Genomic DNA, 22242 nt, shown 5'->3' with positions numbered 1-22242 from the left:
TTTTTTTATATTTCATAGCATGTTCATTTTAACTTGATTTCTAGATTGTGAATCTCCACCTATCCACACCATGTCCGTGTTGACTTCCTTACTATATCATTATCGCTGGCAGAGCTGCATTTATCCGACTTATCCACCCGCAGCTATTTTCCTATTACATTCAGTGTATAAGCCGTATGCCAATGCATCCCAACCAGGGTGCCTCCAGCTGTTGCAAAATTATAACTCCCAGCTGGAGGCCACCTGGTTGGGAAGCACTGCTGTACGCTATAATGATATATCAAGTTAAGTTTGCAGTGTATCAGAATGACTGGCATGGCTTATAATGTACAGAAAGTTTACAGTTCAGTTTGCACCTTTTTAATACTCGTGTTTCCATTTGCATACCGAAGTAAATTAAAGGGGTTATCTAGGGAAAAAAAAACTTTTTTTATATATATCAACTGGCTACAGAAAGTTAAACAGATTTGTAAATTACTTCTATTAAAAATATTAATCCTTTCAGTACTTATGAGCTGCTGAAGTTGAGTTGTTGTTTTTCTGTCTTAAGTGCTCTCTGATGACTCCTGTCTCTGGAACTGTCCAGAGTAGAAGCAAATCCCCATAGCAAACCTCTTCTACTCTGTGCAGTTCCCGAGTCAGAGATGTCAGCAGAGAGCACTGTTGTCAGATAAGAACAACTCAACTTCAGCAGCTGATAATTATTGGAAGGATTAAGATTTTTTAATAGAAGTAATTTACAAATCTGTTTAACTTTCTGGAGCCAGTTGATTTATATATATATAAAAGTTTTTCCTGGTTAACCCCTTTAAGCATTACCTGCAGTATCTTCTATGCCATACCTATTTATTTCTATTGTTACTTTATGCAGTAGCGACAAGGACCTTTTTGGTGAATTTTGGCATTGTTTGCATTAAAGGGGTACTCCACTGGGAACAAAAAAAAATTATAAATCAGCTGGTGGCAGGTTTGTAAATTACTTCTATTTAAAAATCTTAATCCTTCCAGTACTTATCAGCTGTTATATGCACCACGGGAAGTTCTTTTCTATTTGAATTTCCTTTCTGTCTGACCACAGTGCTCTCTGCTGCCACCTCTGTCCATGTCAGAAACTGTCCAGAGAAAACCTCTCCTACTCTGGACAGTTCATGATATGGACAGAGGTGTCAGCAGAGAGCACTGTGGTCAGCCCGAAAAGAAATTCAAAAAGAAAAGAACTTCCCGTGGAGCATGCAGCAGCTTATAAGTACTGGAAGGATTAAGATTTTTTTAATAGAAGTCATTTACAAATCTGTTTAACTTTCTGGTACCAGTTGATAAAAATAAATAAAAAAAAAAAAAAGGTTTTCCAGTGGAGTACCCCTATAAAGGATTACTTTGGTGCAGGAACACTTACCCCTATCCAAAGGATAGGGGATAAGTGTCTGATTGCAGGGGTCTGACTGCTGGGACTCCCCATGATCTCCCACATGGCACCCTTGCTCTTCCCAAAAATAGAGTATGTCGACCCCACCTCCAAAAAGCGGTGACCGTCACGCACCTTCATGTATCTCTATGGGAGAGCTGAAGATAACAGAATGCTATATATGCGGCTCTCCTATAGAGATGTATGGAGAGGACGTGTCGGCTGCTGCTCTCGGCGTTGGTTGACACGCTTGTCCTTTTGGATAGGGGAGAAGTGTTCCTGCACCACAGTACTCCTTGAAGGGTGGCTGGGTGGTGTTTTGGGGGAACATCTATTGTATTGGATCTCATTTTGATGTCTGGCTGCTGTGATATCCCTTGGACAGTAATCACATTAGCAGCCTGTCTATGGAGACAGTGGCCCACATGTAATCACTGGTTTGCTATAAGACGTACACCAGGCACCTGGTTAATCTCTTCTGCTTACAATCTGTCAGTCAAGGTCTGCATAGACTTCCTATGCGGCAAACACTGGCAGAGAACCATTTTATTTTTCATGTTAAACTCTGCATGCCATTCTGTGGGGCCATGTAAAATGTTTAGGTGAGTGTTTCCCAACCATGGTGCCTCAAGCTGTTGCAAAACTACAACTCCCAGCATGCCCGGACAGCCAAAGGCTGTCCGGGCATGCTGGGAGTTGTAGTTTTGGAACAGCTGGAGGCGTCCTGGTTAGGAAACACTGGTTTAGGTATTGAATAACTTCTCCTAATCGGGTATAAACATGGGCTAAATACATTTTAATCTTTCCAATGCTGATGGTCTTCAGCATTGTAGGGGTTAATCTGTCACCCCACCCTATCCAATAGAGTGTAGGGGTCACTTAGGACTGAGGAGTTTACAACAGAATTGAATGTGTGCGTGCTTGGTTGTGTTTGGGCCTTCTGTGTCCTCCTTTCTCCTTTGACTAATTTTTTTTCCTCCCCCAAACAATTGCCTGTTAAACAGACCGCCAATCTGGCTGAAGCCAATGCTTCGGAAGAGGATAAAATCAGAGCAATGATGTCTCAGTCTGGCCATGACTATGACCCAAGCAAGTAAGTGGACAGAAGCCACGCTCGCCCACACATCTCCATTCTTACCAATCTGCTCCGGGGATGAGTTAACCATTGGTTTTTCCTTCTCTTATTATTTTTTTTTAATCTTAGCTACATGAAGAAGCCTCTGGGGCCGCCGCCTCCGACATACACTTGCTTTCGATGTTTAAAGCCCGGTCATTACATCAAGAACTGCCCTACAAATGGGGTAAGTCTATACTGTGGGGATCACTCAACAAAATAGGGGGTGATTTAAGAAGGCTGGTGTCTCAAATGCCTTTAGCAATACTCTGGTGGCTGGATGATTCATTAAAGGGGTTAATCAGGAATAGAAAAACATAAAACATTCTTTTTTTATTTTTCAAAACCAGCACCACTCCTGTCCTCTGGTTGTGTGTGGTATTACAACTTGGCTCCATTTGTTTCAATGGCACTGAGCTGCAATAACACACACACAACCTGAAGACAGGTGAAGTGCTGTTAGTTTTATTTTATTTTTTTATAGTTGTGTTTTTTGTTTTTAAAGAAATCAGCTTTGTTTTTCTAATCCTGAACAACCTGTTTAAGAGAGTCGGACATTGCTGCACCTGTCCTATGTGCCACACTTTGAAATCTACACCAGCTCAGAGCTGGTATAGATTTCAGCTAAAGCTACGTATATTGTAAAGGGTCAGTTCACACGTGTATTTTCTGCTGCAGATTTGCTTCAGCAGATTTTGCTAGCCATTGAAGTCAAAGGGCAACAAAATCTGCAGCAAATCTGCTGCAAAAATACGCATGTGTGAACTGACCCTAATAGGTTAGATGTGGGGTTTAGGTCAAGTCTCCTTTCACACAAAACCACGCCCATTTTATTTTTTATTTTTTTTATTGCACAAAATTTGTGACTTTTCTACACCTCAAAGCGGGCATAGCCACTTAATACATTCCCCCCATAGTGTTTCATCTATGCATTTAATCAGTGTTTCCAAACCTGGAACTCTGCAAATGTTGCTGCGCTTCAACTCCCAGCATGACTGAACAGCCTGCACTTTTACCCCCCAATGTATAAATGCTGTTCTTTACTTAAAGAAGGAAAAATGTTTTCAAATCAGCTGGTGCCAGGAAGTTATACAGATGTGTAAATTTTTATATAAAAATCTTAATCCTTCCAGTACTTATCAGCTGCTGTATGCTCCAGAAGAAGTTGTGTAGTTCTTTCTAGTCTGTCCACAGTGCTCTCTGCTACCACCTCTGTCCATGTCAGGAACTGTCCAGAGCAGGAGCAAATCCCAATAGCAAACCTCTCCTGCTCCAGACAGTTCCTGAAACGGACAGAGTTTGCAACAGAGAGCACTGTGGTCAGACTGGAAAGAAATGCACAACTTCCTCTGGAGCATACAGCAGCTGAGTACTGGAAGGATTAAGAATTCTAAATAGAAGTAATTTACAAATCTGTATAACCAGTTAAGTGCCTTGTTGTATTGATCCTTTTATTGCCCTTACTGAATCCTTGATATTTCTTTTCTTCAGGACAAAAGTTTTGAGTCTGCTCCCAGGATAAAGAAGAGCACTGGGATTCCGCGCAGTTTTATGGTGGAGGTGGAAGATCCCAATATGAAGGGGGCTATGCTTACAAACACTGGAACATATGCCATACCAACCATTGATGCGTAAGTGTCCCTGTATAGGATTGAAATGTAACAGACTGCAGGAACAGTGCCACTTTTGTTCATTGGCCATATCTGGGATTGCAGCACAGACCCCATCACCTTAACACTGCAGTACCAAACACAGCCTGTAAACGAGAGAGGTGCTGCTTAGTGAAAGAGTTGCCTTCACCCAACTCCTTTACAAATTGATTAGATGAGCCAGTTCATCCCATCCAATACACTGGAAAAATAAAGTTATTGCTTTTGAAAAGCGGAGTTGAAAAAAATTACATATTTACTGCCAAATCTGGTGGTAGTGAGAGGGTCTAAACCGGGGTTTGTTAATACTAAACTGTTGTTTTATTGCAGTGTGGCGTATGCTATGGGCAAGAAAGAAAAGCCTCCGTTTCTTCCTGACACCCAGTCGTCCTCTTCTGAGGAGGAAGATCCCATCCCCGACGAGCTGCTCTGCATGATCTGTAAAGATATGATGAGCGATGCCGTTGTTATTCCTTGCTGTGGAAACAGCTATTGTGATGAATGTGAGTACAGATGTGTATTTTAGGCTCATCTTTGCTTTTTTTTATACAGGGTAGGGAGATAAATAATTTTGACAATGCAAATTTTAAGTGTTATATATCTAGAGCAGTGTTTCCCAACCAGGGTGCCTCCAGCTGTTTCAAAACTACAACTCCAAGCATGACCAGACAGCCCTAAGCTGCCTGATACAACCAGTCTTGGTGGTGGTTATTGTTATAATGGGATTTATAAATAAACAAGGTTAAAGCGGAACTGTCATGGATATTGTACCCCCAGACGAATACTATAATAGAATAGATCAGCGTCCCCAAACGCGGTCCTCAAGTCCCCCCAACAGGTCATGTTTTCTGGATTTCCTTAGTCTTTCACAGGTGATATATCTGTGGTGATGTCTGATTCACTGACCATAATTATATCACCTGTGAAAGACTGAGGAAATCCAGAAAACATGACCTGTTGGGGGGTCTTGAGGACTGCGCTTGCGAAACACTGGTATAGATGATAAAACTTTTAATGCAGCTATGCAGTTTTATCATGCTGTCAGCAATAGTTGGATTGGCGTGGCCGGAGTTCGCAATGCCCCACCTCCGCCACGCCTACGCCACGCTCCCTGCACAGGCGCACAGAGCTGGTGGCAGACAACGGTAGTGAGCGCTTTCTCTCTGCTAGAGTCATGGCCTTCACATTGTGAACATCGGGCGCTTGCGCTGGGGATCTGTGTGTCAATCACACAGCGGTCCCAGTGCTCAATTACAGGGGATAGGCGTGGCGGAGGTGGGGCATTGCGAACCCCGGTCACACCTATCCAACTGTTGCGGACTGCACAATAAAACTATATTCTCGGTCGGCTCCATTGGGAACACAGAGACCATGGCTAGATCTTGCTGACATTAGGCAAAAAAAGTAAGTCTGCCCCTCCTGGCAGGATATACCCCGCCCGCAGACTCTGAGCTAATCAGTTTTAGCTTAGTGTCAGTAGGAGGCAGACACAGGTCTGGAGTTCTCCAAACCTGGTCTTTTTGCTTTTTTATTTTCTCAGGGACGTATATGTAGTTTTTTTTTCAGCCTTTTTGTTTTTCTTCAGGTGGGGGTTCAGGAGGATGGCGCTCACTGTTCCCCCATATGTCATGAAGGGTCACAGGCATAGAGTATGCACTGTTAACCCCTTCTCGCCACCAGCCAGCACCTGGGGTTGTACCTTGGTTCCGGGTCCCATTATTTACCTGCTCGTCTCGCTGTTTCAGCCCGGCATGATGCAGGCGTTACCTAGCTGGCTGAAGACATCTCTAGGTGAGTAGTTGGGATCACTGGGTGAGTATCTCTTTCTCCCCCTCCTTTACTATCTATTCTTCTGTGGTGTCTTATTTTATTGGGGGCTCATATTCCTACTAGGTGGGGGATTGTCCTATCTGGAGTCCAGGTTTTTCCCCCGCTCGGTCATACTAAATTCTCCACTGGCTGGTCCTTCTAGTCGTTGCTATTATGCGCCAGTTTTTCTCACCGGGCTGCGCGCGCACGGCCGGCATATTAGTGATGCGGGCGGTTCGCACATCTTTTTTCCCCACATGGGAGCACTGGCGGCCGCACTGCGCGCGAATGGCCGGTATTTTCAGTTTTCGGCCGTCTCTGCTACTGGCAGGAACCACGGGGAGGGTGATTAATTTAGGCCGCGGCCTCACTGATTATAGCTCCGCCCACTTTGTCTGTCAGTGCTCCCGACGGGACTCCTGCCCCTCCTTTTCCCCGCTGGCCTGGAAGGTGATAGGGTCATTTTCCAGGCACCTCCCTTCTCTCCTCCAATGGGCTTCCTGAACGTGCTACTGCAGCACCTCTCATCTCCTACTCTACCTGCCTGGACAGAGTAGCTGCTCCTCCTATCAGCTGCAGCCTGCTTCTCCTGACTGAACCGAGTGATTGCTCTTCTCAGCTGTTCCTTGCCTCTCCATCGTGGGACACAGGACCTGGGTGAGATTGCTTCAATTTTTTTCTGCTGACTCTCTCCATTTTCTTACTCCTATGTCTGACCCCAGACAGTCACTTAATACTTCCTTTCTCTGGGACCCAGCTCTTTGTAAAACGCCTGGACGAGATTATCTTCGAGGATACTGGAGGTAAGAGTTTCTTACTACTGCAGAACAAGTCGCGCCGTACCGTTTCCTGCCGGAAGTCTACCACCTTTTTGCCCTTTCGGTCGAGCAGCCAGGCCGGCGCCTTCACAGGATAGGAAGGCTCTTTCTAGGAAGTCTGATAACCGCACAGGCCGCTTTGCAGCCAAGTCAGGCACCGTAAGCCTCCCTCCGCCGGAAGGGCGCCCCCACCCGGAAATTATTTTTGGGTGGGTGGTCATTTAGCCCTATTCCGGGACGTTTGGCTTACTCAGGTGCAAGACTCTTGGGTCCAAGATGTCGTTTTCGACAGCTATCTGATCGATTTTTTTCCTTTCCAAGGGCCGCTTTTTTTGTTCTCTTCCTACTCGTTCTCCTTACTTGGCAGCGGCTTTTCGGGTCGCACTTTGAACCCTTCTCGCTCAGGGAGTGAACATCCCAGTTCCTCCCGAGGAGCGTTTTTCGGGGTTCTACTCAAATCTTTTGGTTGTCCCCAAGAATGGGGGCGCTGTCCACCCTATTCTAGATCTGAAGCTCCTCAACCGCCACCTACTCCTGTATCATTTCCGTATGGCGTCTCTCCATTCTGTGGTGGCGTCCGCCGATCAAGGAGAGTTTTTCATCGGTGGATAACCGGGACACACATCTTCACATCCCAATTTTTCCGGCTCATCAGTGATATCTCCGCTTTGCTGTTCTGGAGGGCCATTTTCAGTTTGTGGCCCTTCCCGTTTGCCTGGCCACGGCCCTAAGGGTCTTCAACAAGGTCCTGGCGGCAGTGATCGCCATTCTTTGAGCCTGGGGTGTGTGCGTGATCCCTTACCTGGACGAACTCCTGATCAAGGCTCCGACCAGGGACCAGAATCAGGAGAATCTTCTTCTCACTCTACAGACAGTGCCATTTCGGCTGGGTGATCAACCAGGAAAAATACAACCTGGTCCCCCACCCAGTCCCTGATCTTGTTGGGAATTCAGTTCGACACGGCGACTGCCCGGGTTCGGCTTCTGCTGGACAAGCGCCACTCTGTCAACAGTTCGTTCGTCTTCTCCGTCGTCCTGTTCCAGTTTCCATTCGCTTCTGCATGGAAGTCCTGGGTCGGATGGTGGCGGCCATGCAAGTTCTCTTCGCTTCGCCCAGTTTCATTGTTTCCCTCTTCAGCTGACCCTTCTGTCCAGTTGGGACAAGTCCCCGCTTTCCCTCGATTGCAGGATTCTTGTTCCCTTCAGGATCCACCGGTCTCTCCTATTGTGGCTCCAGTCTCCCCTTATTTGGCAGGGACGGTCCTTCCTGCCTACTCACTGGCAGGTCATTACAACGGATGCCAGTCTCAGCGGTTGTGGGGGAAGTCTTCCAGGATCGGACGGTCCAGGGCCGTTGGTCCTCTCAAGAAGCTCTCCTCCCCATCAACATTCTGGAACTCAGGGCAATTTACCTTTGCATTCTTAATTGGGAGTGGCTTCTCCAGGACCGCCCTGTTTGGGTTCAATCCAACAACGCCACGGCGGTAACGTATGTGAATCGCAAGGGTGGCACCCACGGTGATTGCCGAAGGTCTCCAGGATTCTGCTCTGGAGTTCCCTCCATCTCAGGGATTCATGTCCCAGGGGTGGAAAATTGAGAGGCGGACTTCCTCAGCCACTCCTCTCCTGACCCTGACAAGTGGTATCTTCACCCGGAGGTGTTTGCAGCATTTTTTTCAACCTCTGGTGGACTCCGGTCATGGACCTCTTTGTGTCTCGCCACAATTGGAAAGTTCCTCACTTGGTCGCAAAGTCCCTGGCTCTGGCCGTGGACACCCTAGTGATCCGCTGGTCGCACTTCGTCCTCCCCTTTCTCTTCCCTCCTGTCATTCTCCTTCCCAGGTTCCTGAGGAAGCTCAAGGCAGTAGGCATCTCCACCATTCTCGTGGCTCCGGACTGGCCCAGGCACATGGTACGCCGATGTTGTTCGCCTTGTAGCCGACGTACCACTGCGTCTCCCAGTTCGTCCCAACCTGCTTACTCAGGGTCCCCTTTTCCACCCCAATTTACTGTTGCTGCATTTGACGACGTGGCGGTTGAAACTGTGGTTCTGAGGGCCTGGGGGTTCTCTCCCCAGGTGATCCGCACAATGATTAAGGCTTGCAAGCCTTTCTCGGTCAAAGATTTATCACCGCACTTGGAGGTCTTATTTCCGATGGTGTGAGTCTCAATCCATCTCACTGGTCGTCTTCTCCCTTCCGTGCCTGCTGTCCTTTCTACAGTCTGGTCTGGAGCAACGCTTGGCCCTCAGTTCTCCTGAGGGTCAGGTGTCTACTCTCGCCATCCTTTTTCAGCACCCTCTGGCGTCCTCACATCCGCACCTTTCTACAGGGTGTGGCTTATGCGGCTCCGCCATAAAGATCCCCCACTCCTCCGTGGGATCTGAATCTGGTTCTTGGTGTTTACAGGGTGCTCCATTTGAACGTCTCGGATGTGTCTGTTCCTGTCCTTTCCTGGAAGGTGGCTTTCCTCATTGCAGTCATTTCCATCCGGAGGGTCTCTTGAGCTGACGGCTCTCTTCTGCCATTTCCCCTATTTGGTCCTGCATCAGGGCAAAGTTGTTTTCCGGACCATCCCCACCTTTTTACCTAAGATGGTCTCTCACCTTAATGAGGATATCGTCCTCCCTTCCTTTTGCCCCTCTCCGTCCCATCCCAGGGAATGCTTGCTTCATTGTCTTGATGCGGTTCGGGCTGTCCGGATCTACCTTTCGGTCACTTCCTCTTTACGTCAGTGTGACGCCGCCTTTGTACTTCCGGAGGGTCGTCGTAAGAGACTTCCTGCTTCCAAGCTGACCATTTCGCGGTGGATTCGTCCTGCCATCTTGGAAGCTTACTGCTGCAAAGGGAAGACTCCGCCCTTCAAGGTCTCAGCTCATTCCACTTGTTCCGTCTGAGCCTCCTGGGCTCTCAGCAACAGGGCTTCGGCCTTACAGATCTGTAAGGCGGTCTCCGAGCTGACGTCAGCTTGGGTGGCAAGGTGTTGCAGGCGGCTTTGGCCCAGCCTTCCACCTGATTTGCTTGGGTTCTCTCCCACCCCAGGGACTGCTTTGGTACGTCCCACGGTCTGTGTCCCCCAATGGAGCCGAAAGAGAAAAGTAGATTTTTATGCTTACCGTAAAATCTCTCTCGGAGGATCCATTGGAGGGACACGGCACCTAGAGGTCTACCTAGGGGTTGGTTCGGTTATTTTTTGTCTCGTCTCCCTCGGACAGTTGCTGTTTTTCCTTCTCTGTCGGTCCTCTCCTACTGCTTTGGGACTAAACTGATAGCTCAGTCAGGCTGGTTATATCCTTCCAGGAGGGGCTGATTTTTTCTTTGCATAGTGGTAGCAGCATATACCCACGGTCTCTGTGTCCCCCAATGGATCCTCTGAGAAAGAGATTTTACGGTAAGCATTAAAAAAAAAAATCTGCTTTTCTGGCTGACAAAGTGGGATAAAGAGCAGCCAAAGGTATAGCTGCATTACAAGTTTTATCATCTATGCTATCATGGTATTAGTCTGGGGGGTACAATAACCATGACAGTTGCGCTTTAAGTATATTCTCTTATTTTATGTGTGTGTGTATTATATATATATATATATATATATATATATATATATATATATATATATATATAAAATGACCTTTGATAATGACTTTAATCTATTTTTTTTCCCCCTCTTCCAGGTATTCGCACTTCACTACTGGAATCAGAGGAGCACACATGCCCTACTTGTCATCAGTCGGACGTCTCTCCAGATAACTTAATTGCCAATAAATTCCTACGTCAGGTATGGCAGAAGTACCTAAATTATAACTAAAGGGGTGCTGCAGTAACTTATCCCCTATCCTGTGGAGTGTGTCTGATTGTGGGGGGGTCCTACCACTGGATCTCCTGCACGGGCCACGGGGTCTCTGTGGAGTTGACACACGCTCCATTCATTCATTTGGGAACCCTGAAGAGACCTGAATGCTGTACTCTGGCATCTCCAGCCCTCCCATAGAAATGAATGAAGCGTGTTACAACCCCAGCATGCGCTCCTCTCAGAGAGCCGGGGCCTAGTCGGGCCTCTGCAATCAGACACTTATACCCTATCCTGTGGATAGGGGATTAGTTACTTTTCGCTACAGTACCCCTTTAAAGGGGTTTTCCGTGACTTTCATTGAAAGTCATAGGCCATCAATTTCTGATCAGCGGATGTCATAACAGCCAGCACCTTGTTGCCTGCATACACAATAAGTGGAGTGGTGAGCAGACATCACTATACATTATGTAGTGGTCATGCTGGGTTACTGCAGCTCCTCTTGAAGTAAATGAGAGCTGAGCTGCAGGATCCTAGCATGGCCACTACACAATATATGAAGCCGCATGATTCTGTCCCTTTTTTACTATAAATGCAGTGGCCACATCTCTGGCAAACAGGTTACTGACAGGGGTTCCAGGTATTGGACTCCCACCAATCAGAAAGTGTTGGTCTATCAATGAAAAGTCTGAGCAGCCTAAAAGAGTGTTGCTCAGGTTAGACACACCACGCTGTACAGTACTTGTCTATAGTGACTATAGTAAACACACTACATAAATTGTTTTGGTTTAATGTATGTTGGTTTATATGGTGGTTTTGGGGGTCAGTGCTCTTTCATAAACATACATGTAATTATTTTGTATTTAAGTACTAACCCATAAAAATAATGCCCCTAAAATTTTTGAAATAAAAATGAAACAAAAATCGATGTGTTAAATGATGTGGCTTTGTAAAGTAACCGGACGTCTGTGATCCACACAAGCGTTATATAAGTATGTTGTATTTGACTGTGTGCGCTGTGCAGCCAGGTCACTAATACTGGAGGCTGTTGTGTTCATTGTTGGATTATTCACTTAGGAACAGTCAGGATATTATCATGTTTTTTGTTTGCTAAGCCTTGCTGTGTTTGATGACATATTCTTCCATTACTCATTCCCTGTTTTACTGATTTTTAGGCTGTGAATAACTTTAAGAATGAGACTGGTTATACAAAGAGAATTCGTAAGCAACAGGCATCTTCCCAGCAGCGGCAACAACAGCAAGCAGCTCAACCAGCACGAAACACTCAACAGCCATCACGTCCAGTGCAGTCTCGCCAGCAAGATCCTCTTATAGCACCCACTACTGTAACTACTGCTCCAAATTCTACACCACAAAGCACTGCTCCTACCACTTCTGCCGCACCCAGCACCGCACAAGCCAACTCACAGCCTCAGCCTGTGGTGCCCCCTGCAGAGCCTGCACTGTCTGTACCTATCCAAAAGGAGAGGGAGCGAGAGAGGGATAGAGAACGAGAAAGAGAGCGAGAAAGAGACCGAGAACGCGAAAGAGAGCGAGAACGAGATAGAGAACGCGAAAGAGAGCGAGAAAGAGAACGAGAAAGAGAACGAGAGAAGCCAGAGTCCTTTCAGTAAGTGTCTGCAAGTGGGCGTTCATATTAAAAACGTATATAAAATGATCCCAGCCTTTTCCTCTCCCTTTTTCTCTTTTACACTTCTTTTTTTTTTTTTTTTGTTTTTTTTTTTTCTCTCTTCCGTGTATACATGTGAGTCCGTTTGAGTGAATGATCGGTAGGCTTTCATACTCGAGTGACGTCAGAATGACCCATGTTCTGATTGGCTCATGTCGCTCTTGCTGGGCGTCTGAGATGGTCGCTTCTGAGAGTGCCGATTACTAGCCTTTACCTGATATTGTTAGCGCTTTTACATTCTAACATAATACTTTGATTGTTTTCTGGTTACTTGATTATCTTTATCTATCCCAATTGGGCTCTGTTGCAAGGTTTTTTTTGCTTGACAGTCATGTTCTTCTAACTGTACTACAGTGATTGCTATTTTGGTGAGTGATGTTTACTCGCTTTTATCTGCTCGTGTTGTTGATTGTACATTTTTTATTACCTATTTGCCACTTATAAAATGAAAATCTTTAATAAACAAAGTTTTCAAAAAAAAAAAAAATGATCCCAGCCAGGGTGGCACAGAACACCCCCTGTATAGAGATGTATGTATCGGCAGTCATTAATTCCTAGTTAATACTAAAAGACACCAATTTGCATATCCCTTAGACCAGTATTCTCCAGATTGTGGCTTCTTCAGCTTTGAAGTCTGTTTTATTCATGTGATTAAGTATTTTTCTAATTGTCTTTATCTAGTCATGAAAAGCGAAGTGAAGGCTCTCGTGCTACGTCTGCACCTTCTGCTCCAGTCACGTCCAGCAGCTTACCATTGCCCAACAACCTCCTCCTGGGTGACAAAGTGAGTCTTTCTATTCAGTGCACTGGGTTTTGTTTAACCTGAAATGTCAAAAATAGCACTAAGCTTTCTCCTTTTTTTGTTTAGAGCTTCCATGTTCCAGTGCTTGGACAGATGCCACCTTCTAGTCACTGCCTCCCTCCTCCAAGTACGTACTGGTCTCCTGTGCATATTGCCTAATATGGAAGTGCCCTGACCCCCTTTGGAACTAAAAACTTTAGTGGGTCTAGCCATTGTGGATGTAATAGAATGGGGTTAGGTTCTGTGTTTATTATAAAGAGTTGTTTCAAAGATTAAAAATCATACCCTAGGTCAGTGTTTCCTAACCAGGGCACCTCCAGGTGTTGCTAAACTACAACTTTCAGCATGGCTGTCCGGGAATGCTGGGAGTTGTAGTTTTGCAACAGCTGGAGGCACCCTGGTTGGGAAACACTGCCCTAGGTAGAGGAATGGGGCTAAGTTTTCTAGAATGATCCATTATCACAACACCTTCTGCATTCCTCTCAGTACCACTATTAGTCCTGCTTTGAGGGGGGTTTTCTTAGTATAGTAGTACCCCCTATCCTCATTAAATGAATGGTATGTAGCAAAATACATATGCCAAAGTGTCTTAGTATTTTAGTGCCAGCTATTTTTTGATGCCATATGAATCAGACTTCCAAAATTAAGCTAGCAGTTTGGGTTTTTTTGTGAACATAAAGGATGCCTGCTTGTATTTCCTGGGCAAGTATGCATGTTACTGCTGTTATCCCGGTTTTTCATCCCTACCATATGCTTTTATTTTTTATTTTACAGCTCCACTGATGAGAGCCAATATACCCAGACCTTCTGGACCAAGGCCGCACCTAGGATGGGATGGGTTAGTATTAGAATTCCATAATTTAACACGAAAAGCAGACATCTGCAAGGTTGGCAGTGCTCTGCAGCCCCCCCTCCCCAGAATGACCAGCTTTATTCTCAATCCATTCTATTTACTTGCTGTCCTCGTCCTGTCATTCTGAGGCAGTGTTTCCCAACCAGGGTGCCTCCAGATGTGGCAAAACTAAGACTCCCAACATGCCTGGACAGCCTTTGACTGTCCAGGCATGCTGGTAGTTGTAGTTTTGCAACACCTGGAGGAACCCTATTTAGGAAACACTGTTCTGAGGGTTTTGACGCAGCACCAATAAGTGGCCTCTCCTTGATTTGCTTAAAAATGTACAGCTTTGTTCTTAACCACACAATTTCTGGCTGGGGATACATAAAAAAAAATTATAAGAAAAATATTGCTAGAGCTTTTCAGTCACGTGACTTGTGATTTCCATTTTTAAAAGTCTTCATTTTTTCTGCCTAGACATAGCCGTGGCCGTCACCCCCACAGTGATCGTCCACCAAGAAACCAAGTACCATCCTTGACATCCTCGGGTCCTGTATATGTTCCACCACCAACACCCCTCTTTCCTCCACCGCCACCCCATGGTCTCCAGTTGCCTCCTGGTGTGCCGCCACCTCAGTTTCCACCACAGTTCCCACCTGGACAGCCTCCTGCTGCTGGCTACAACGTTCCGCCCCCAGGCTTCCCATCAGCACCTTCTACAGTGTCTGCCCCCTGGGTCAATCCAGCAGTTCAGGCAGCACATGCAAATGCTATCCCATCACAGTCCCTGGCTCCGCCTCTATCTAAAGAAGAGTTCTATAGAGAACAGAGACGACTAAAGGAGGAGTAAGTATGGTTTTTAAACTTCAAATCAAATAATTTTTGCTTTAAAAATTGTCAAAAAAACACGAAGTGTAAAGACTGGTTAAACTAATACATTTTGTGGTTAAAAGCTAAGTCCACCTCCATTTTATTTTTTTTTACTAACTTGATACATTTACTGCAAAAGGTTTTAGATCTTCCCATTGGGAAATTTTTAATTCTTTATTTTCACATTGGTTAACCTAAGGGTTGATGTCCAGCCATAGAGAGCTATTTTTTTCCAGAAACAGCACCCCAACTGTTCTCTGGCTGTGTGTGGTGTTACAACTTGGCTCCATTCACTTCGTTGAAACTAACCTGCAATACCACACACAACCTGTTTGAAGGAATGAGCTCTGTCTTTATCATCCTGGATAACCCTCACCCTTTCAGGGCAGATTTTGTCTACCGTAAATGTACCTTGGGTTGCCTTGAACTGCCCCAGAATCTTGCACTAGAATTCTAGCACGGTTTGTTGTGTGTTGCATCTAATCCATATATGTCGAATGCAGCAGAAAAATGTCTAAAGTGCAACATGTAGGTTATGTAAGCGAGTTTTTTTTTTTTCTTTTAAATGCAAATTACACCAGAATTCTGGTGTATTTTCAAAAGTAAATATGCCCCATTGTGTATTAAGTTACCAGTTGATTCTGTGATAAGACAAGATCCTGAAACCGAACACTTAAGGCAACTATGCATATAGCTCTCTTTTATCTCATAAAGACAGCAACTTGCATGTTGACATTCTTTTTTTTTTTTTCTTTTTTTTCTTTTTTTCTTTCTTTTTTTCCCTTTTTTTTTTTTGTAAATTTGCATTATCCTTCAGAGAGAAGAAGAAATCAAAACTTGAAGAATTTGCAAATGATTTTGCGAAAGAACTGCTGGAATACAAGAAAATTCAAAAAGAGCGGAAGCGTTCCTACTCCAGGTGAGAAAAGAATAAGAAACTCTGAAGCATGATCAGTTTTTTTTTTGTTTTTTTTCTTCTTCTTTTTTTTTTTTTTGGGGTGTATTGAAAATTTGTCATCCCTTGCATTTTATGTGTACATTTTCAGGATTTTGTCTATCACTGGTAAAAACATCAATAATCCATACCCCAACTCCATATGCTCGTTCCTGATCTTTTTCAGGTTGGGGCAAATACCACACATGCATGCTCTAGTGATGTCATTTCTACATTGCCATCTATGAAATTTTCACAGTGAATTATCACAGGAAATATATGCTCTTAATTTATTACATTTGTTTGTCTTTGATAGGTCCAAATCTCCTTACTCTGGATCATCGTACTCTAAAAGTTCCTATTCTTACTCTAAGTCAAGATCTGGCTCTTCTAGGTCACGTTCTTATTCTCGGTCTTTCAGTCGATCCCGCTCTCGATCTTTTTCAAGATCTCCATCCTACCAGAGGAAAGCCCATGGAAAAGGGCGTACTTACCGTTCCAGGTCGCGGTCTCATGGGTATCCTCGGTCCAGGTCAAGATCACCATATAGGAGATTCCACTCTCGATCTAGATCCCCACCATATAGACCACCTTCTCCTGCCAATAAGAGACTACTTCAACAAATTGAAGGGGAACGAGATTACGCTAATCGGTATCGGGAATTCCCACCTTATGATGTTAAAGCTATGTATGGTCGACAGCCTGATCTTAGAGATGCTTATGACAAGGAAGTATATAGAGAGTGGGAACGTAGTTACAGGGACTGGTATGAAAAGTATTATAAAGTAGCTCCAATGAATGCTATTCCAAGACAGAGGTCACCTATCGGTAGGGAAAACTTCCCTGACAACAGATTTCTCCTTCCACCTCAGAATCGGAGAGATCACTCGCCTTATAATCGAGGCCATAGAGACAATTATCCTCCACCTTTACTACCCCGGCTGCGCCCTATTGGTGGTGGTGGTGGTTATCAGGAAAAGCTGCTACCACGTGATACACATGTGATGAAGGAACCTAGAAAATCAAAAGAAAGAGAGCCTTTTATCCAATCTGGTGATTCACGGGGAAACAAACACAAAAAACACCGCAAGAGACGGAAAGATGAAAGTGAAGGTATTTCCAAGACTGCAACTGAAGGATCTAGAAAACACAGACCCCCGCATGGGGATGACGGTAAAAGAAATGAACACGTGTATGCGCCCACCAGCAAAGATGATGCCACTCCAGTTAGAGATGAGCCCATGGATGCAGAGTCCATTGCTCTTAAGCCTCTCTCTGACAAGGACAAACGGGAAAAACCAAGAGTGAAAGTCGATAAGACAAAACGTAGAGCAGATGTAAACCAGCCCAAGAAAGAAACTTCTTCCAAGGTAGTCAAGGTTGAAAAAACAGGAGATGGAGAGAAAGTTAAACCAGCGAGTATTGAGTCGCCAGTAAAGAAGATCAAAGAGGAATCTCAGAAGAACGAAAATTCGAAACACATCACAAGTCAAAAAGACGATAAAACCATGTTGCCTCGTAAAGTCCATCTTAAGGTAATAAAAGACAGTCAGGAAAATAAACAGCCTAAAGATGAAAAGAATAAGAAGGACCACACAAAAGACCCAAAGTTGGAGAAGCCACCCGTTAAGGAAGAAAAGCCCAAAAAAGTTGCAGAAAAGCCCAAAACAGCAGAGTCCAAACCTGAAAAACGCAAAAGAAAAAACGATGACAAATCTACAGAAAAGGAACCAGAAAAAGCTGCTAAGAATGCAAAAGTGGAGACCACAGAGGCTCCAAAACCTGCTCCCCCTAAGCTGAAATCTGAGGCAGAGATTGTCAAACCCGAGAAGATTCCTGAGAAAGAAAAAACTACCACATCGACAACAACGGCTGTAAAAAAGATTAAACTCAACCGGGAGACTGGAAAGAAAATAGCAAATGCTGAAACGGTTGGTGGAACAGAAGAAGCACAAGACAAAACTGAGCCAGCGCCCCCTGCCAAACCAAAGACGGAACGTGTGAAGGGAAAAGTAAGGAAGAAGATTCCTGCTCCTGATGGATCTGGGTCCACCTTGGTTGACTATACCAGGTATGAATCATTCTTGAATCTTTTATCTATCTATATAGTATTTATATCTCATCTATCTCATATCTATCTTTTTAATATCTATTTCATATCTATCTAGTATGTATATCTCATATGTATCTATTGTGGCATTTTCAATGAGGCAACTAATAGCAATTCTCGTGTTGAAAAAGCTGCAATGTATGTGGTGAAACATGTCTGAGTGTTACAAATGTACCTTTTTATTAGTAGTTTCCTCAGTCTCCTTTAGTACGTTAACAATCAGGTTTGGCCCACACCTTAGAAGTGGTGTGGGTAGTGTAAAAATGTGTATACAGCTCCTATTAATGTATGTCCATCTTGGTAAATACTGTGTGTATGAGAGCCTCTAGTGTATGTGAAATAGATAGCTCAGGTGATCTACACAGATTACCCATTACCAAGTGTTATTCGTGCCACAAGCAGTATACTGAGTGTACACAGTTGGCTAGTGGGTTACCGGCCAACACGTCCCCTCAATACATCTCTATGGGATAGCCGGTGCGCTGCATTCGGCAGTCTCCAGCTCTGCCATAGAGATGTATTGAGGGGGTATGTCGGCCGCCGTGTCATGCGGTGGTCGACACACGCCATTTCAGCAAAGATAAGGGGATACGTTTTCATATCCCGGTGTATTCCTTTAAATATTTTTTGACACATGATATAGGAAGGAATTGTTTAACCCCTTAAAGGGGAACTCCACCCCTAGACATCTCCAAAGGATAGGGGATAAGATGTCTGATCGCGGGGGTCCCACCGCTGGGGACACCCGCAATATAGCATGCAGCACCCACCTGTTTCTTGACCTGAAGCGCTGGAGGGTCTGGGTCCCGTCCACAGGAACGGAAGTTCGTAACGTCATGACTCCGCCCCCGTGTGACGTCACGCCCTGTCCCCTCAATGCAAGTCTATGGGAGGGGGCGTGACGGCCGCTTCCGGACAAGAAACAGGTGGGTGCCGCATGCTATATTGCGGGGGTCCCCAGCGGCGGGACCCCCGCTATCAGACATCTTATCCCCTATGCTTTAATTGTCTATTTACAAGCACAGTATTCTGCGCAGATTTGATGCGCAAGATTTGAAGCAGTTTTCAGTCATTTAGTTTACATTGTGTGTGTGTGTGTATATATATATATATATATATATATATATATATATATATATATATAAACTAAATAACTGAACACAGCTTCAAATCTGCGCAGAATACTGAACGTGTGAATAGACCTTAAGACTTATTTGTTTGGATTCTGTTTCTGCCATTGTTTGTGGGCACAGTTTATTTGGTGGTGATATCATGGTTTAAAGGTTGTCATAGGATTTATTTTTCTTCACTTATAGTAATTACATTTTTGTTCAACAGCACAAGCTCCACAGGAGGAAGTCCTGTCCGGAAAGCAGAAGAGAAACAAGACACTAAAAGAACGGTTATAAAGACCCTGGAAGAGTATAACAATGATAGTACGGCACTTCCAGAAGATGTCATCATAATGATTCAGGTTCCACAGTCAAAATGGGACAAGGATGAATTTGAGTCTGATGATGATGAGTCTAAAGAGACACGGGGAACATCCAATACTGGAAAGCCTGTGAGTGTTGTATCCAAACCAGCATCTACTGTCATTCTGCCAGAAAAAGACACTATTTCTTCAGATAAGCCCAAGCAGGGAAGTGATGGTACACCTCAAGATCCCAGATCCACCAAGGAAACCTCTGTTTCGCAGACCAAGAACAGATCGAAAGATAAAGATAGCCCTGCAACTGAAAAGGAACCTTCTGATAAAAGAAAAGGAAGTTCCCAAAATGATAGCAGTTCTGACCGCAACCCTCAGTCCTCGAAAGATCGGTCATCTGAAAAACAGGAAACGGGACATGGCAGCGCCAGCAAAGACTTCACTCCCACTCGTGACAAGAAATCTGAACATGGGGACAGCAAAGACAGAAAACAAGAATATGAGAGCAGAGAGAGGGAGAAGAAAGAACACGAGCGAGACCGAAAGGCTGAACACGACAGTAGAGACAAAGACAAAAAGAACGAGCAAGACAAGCGACAAGACCATGATTCCCGGGACAGGAAGGCAGAACATGACAGCAAGGATCGGGAAAGGAGGCAAGAACATGACAGCAAAGAACGGGATAGGAAACAAGAGCATGAAAGCAGAGAGAGAGAAAGAAGACCTGAGCACGATAGCAAAGTAAAAGAAAAGAAGCCAGACAATGAGAGCAAGGAAAAAAAGTCTGATTATGATAGTCGGGAGCACAGCAGCTCCCGGAAAAAAGATGAGCGGAGAAAGGAATCTCCTCTCAGGAACAAAGATTCATCATCCAGCTCCCAAAAAGTAAGACCGAGAGATGACTCTAGAGAACCTAAGAAAGCTCCAAGAGATTCTAAGAGTGGCAGCCACAGTCCCGGTCTAGAGCGCAAGTCAAGGGCCGAACAAAAATCATCGGACTCTAAGCGGCAAACCAGTAATGATCATGCGTCATCCGATAGAAGTAGTGAAAGAGGGAAAGAGAAATTGCCATCTAAATCTAAACTTTCAGAAGACACAAGTGATAAAAGGTCATCGCATTCTAAACGTTCCTCGCCAGGGCTAAAAACAGACAAGGAACCATCTGAGAAGGACTCTGTGAAGACCAAGGTTCCTCAAAGCCGTTCAACACGGCTCTCCACGGACTTAACCAGAGAGACTGATGAAGCCGCATTTGTGCCTGATTATAATGAAAGTGATAGCGAGGCCTCTGTCAAACAAGATGACTCTCAGGAATCCAAAAACAAGGACGATGACCACATGGATGCTACCGATATCGCTAGTAGTAACTTGCCTGCCACAGGCCAAAGCAGTCCAGCCGGCAGCCGTAGCCACAGCCCGGGCGATTCTGGCAGCCGCAGCAGCAGTGTTAGCTCCACAGGCAGCCCAGACAGAAAAAAACGGAAGAAGGAGAAGAAGAAACACAAGAAGCATAAGAAACACAAGAAACATAAGAAGCACACAGGCAACGAATCAGAGACTGAGAAGGGCCAGAAACACAAACACAAAAAAAAGAAATCCAAGAAAAGTAAAGACAAAGAGACTGAGAAGGAGGAGGCCAAAGCCAAACCTCCGGCCACCATGTAACGTGCGACGGGGCAAAGGGCTCGCCCTCCCATCTCCTGGATGCATTTGTATTTTCCATGTAATGTAAAGCAATCTTACTGTGTAAATAACGGAAAACTGTGCCACACCTAATATATTGATTCTTCAACTTTTACATCAGAGCTTTATAAAGGAAATATTTGTACAGAAACCTTTGTGTTGTGACCACATTGCAAATACTTTTGTTTCTTTTTAATTTATCTACTAGGCCTTTAGCCGTGGATTAGAATGGAAACGTAGGGTACTGCGAGTTAGGGCCATAGATAGGGCAGACTGTGCCAACGTAGCCTGAGCGGCAATATTTGTGACGCCACAGTTGTTTGGAATTTACCCGACCCCCTCTTATACCACTTGCCTGCCATGGCAAACAACTATAGGCACTAGTTTCCTGAATGCTGCCTAAATCGTATGGTAATACAGTTTATTAGGAAGCAAGGACTACTCTCAGTTCCAATGTCTGAGCCTAAACCAGTGTTTCCCAACCAGGGTGCCTCCAGCTGTTGCAAAACTACAACTCCCAGCATGCCCGGACAGCCGAAGGCTGTCCGGGCATGCTGGGAGTTGTAGTTTTGCAACAGCTGGAGGCACCCTGGTTGGGAAACACTGGCCTAAACAAATTGACATGTCCCTAAATCCATACGGTCTATCAGTGGTACCAAGCCTTCGGCTCTAGAGCTGTCGCAAAACTACAACTCCAGTCACGCTCCAACATCTCTACAGCCACAGGTTGGGGGTAACACTGCATTTATAGACTCATTACAGAATTTCCTCAATATACATGCTAATTAATAAGTGATGATTTTTTTTATTTTATTTTTTATTCTTTTTAAATTTTATTTTATTTTTATTTTTTTTCAACCATGCCACCCGTGTCTTGAACCCATTCAGTATAGAGGAACTTGTTTGCCTAATTTTTTTACCTCTAATTTCAAACCATATAAATTATTATTTAATTTTTACACAGACTTTACATATTTTGTGCCACATATGTGCACCCACAATGCACCCAGAGGTATATTGTGAACGATGCTTTGGATGTATAGAAAGAAAACTAGAATGCGGCACGAAATAAGTAAACGCAAACCTTCGGTAAACAGGTTATGCAAAAATGTCATCATTGTGATTTATTTAGCGTGTCCATTGAAATTGGCCATTTTTACTACAAAAAGGTTGCTTTATGGCACATATGCACTGTATGGGACCAGCAACCCTGCACCCCACCCTACTACTGTTATCAGTATAATATTGGGGAACTAACTAGTATCCCCAGCATAGGTTATGAATGAGTAACAGAATGTATTACAAGAC

At 44.7% G+C, this 22242-nt stretch overlaps 1 protein-coding gene across 2 annotated transcripts in view; it reads left to right on the top strand.

Moving 5' to 3' along the window:
- Positions 1-21432, top strand: part of RBBP6 (RB binding protein 6, ubiquitin ligase) — a 51410-nt gene extending 29978 nt beyond the window's left edge. Inside the window, exons 5-17 of one of the 2 annotated variants that reach the window (XM_056537168.1) lie at positions 2410-2498; positions 2610-2706; positions 4011-4150; positions 4499-4671; positions 10466-10569; positions 11757-12211; positions 12953-13055; positions 13140-13200; positions 13848-13911; positions 14386-14754; positions 15596-15697; positions 16029-17783; positions 19161-21432. In XM_056537168.1, the coding sequence (XP_056393143.1) occupies positions 2410-2498; positions 2610-2706; positions 4011-4150; positions 4499-4671; positions 10466-10569; positions 11757-12211; positions 12953-13055; positions 13140-13200; positions 13848-13911; positions 14386-14754; positions 15596-15697; positions 16029-17783; positions 19161-20916 (5268 nt within the window). In that variant the 3' untranslated portion in view covers positions 20917-21432. The remainder of the gene's footprint in view (positions 1-2409; positions 2499-2609; positions 2707-4010; positions 4151-4498; positions 4672-10465; positions 10570-11756; positions 12212-12952; positions 13056-13139; positions 13201-13847; positions 13912-14385; positions 14755-15595; positions 15698-16028; positions 17784-19160) is intronic. The other variant, XM_056537169.1, reaches the window with a different exon arrangement.
- Positions 21433-22242: the final 810 nt, after the last annotated feature.

Source organism: Hyla sarda, chromosome 8 (genome assembly GCF_029499605.1).
Source record: "Hyla sarda isolate aHylSar1 chromosome 8, aHylSar1.hap1, whole genome shotgun sequence".
In the NCBI taxonomy this organism is placed as follows: Eukaryota; Metazoa; Chordata; class Amphibia; order Anura; family Hylidae; genus Hyla; species Hyla sarda.
The sequence above is the reverse complement of the archived record's forward strand: the minus strand, read 5'-3'. Positions and strand labels throughout refer to the sequence as shown.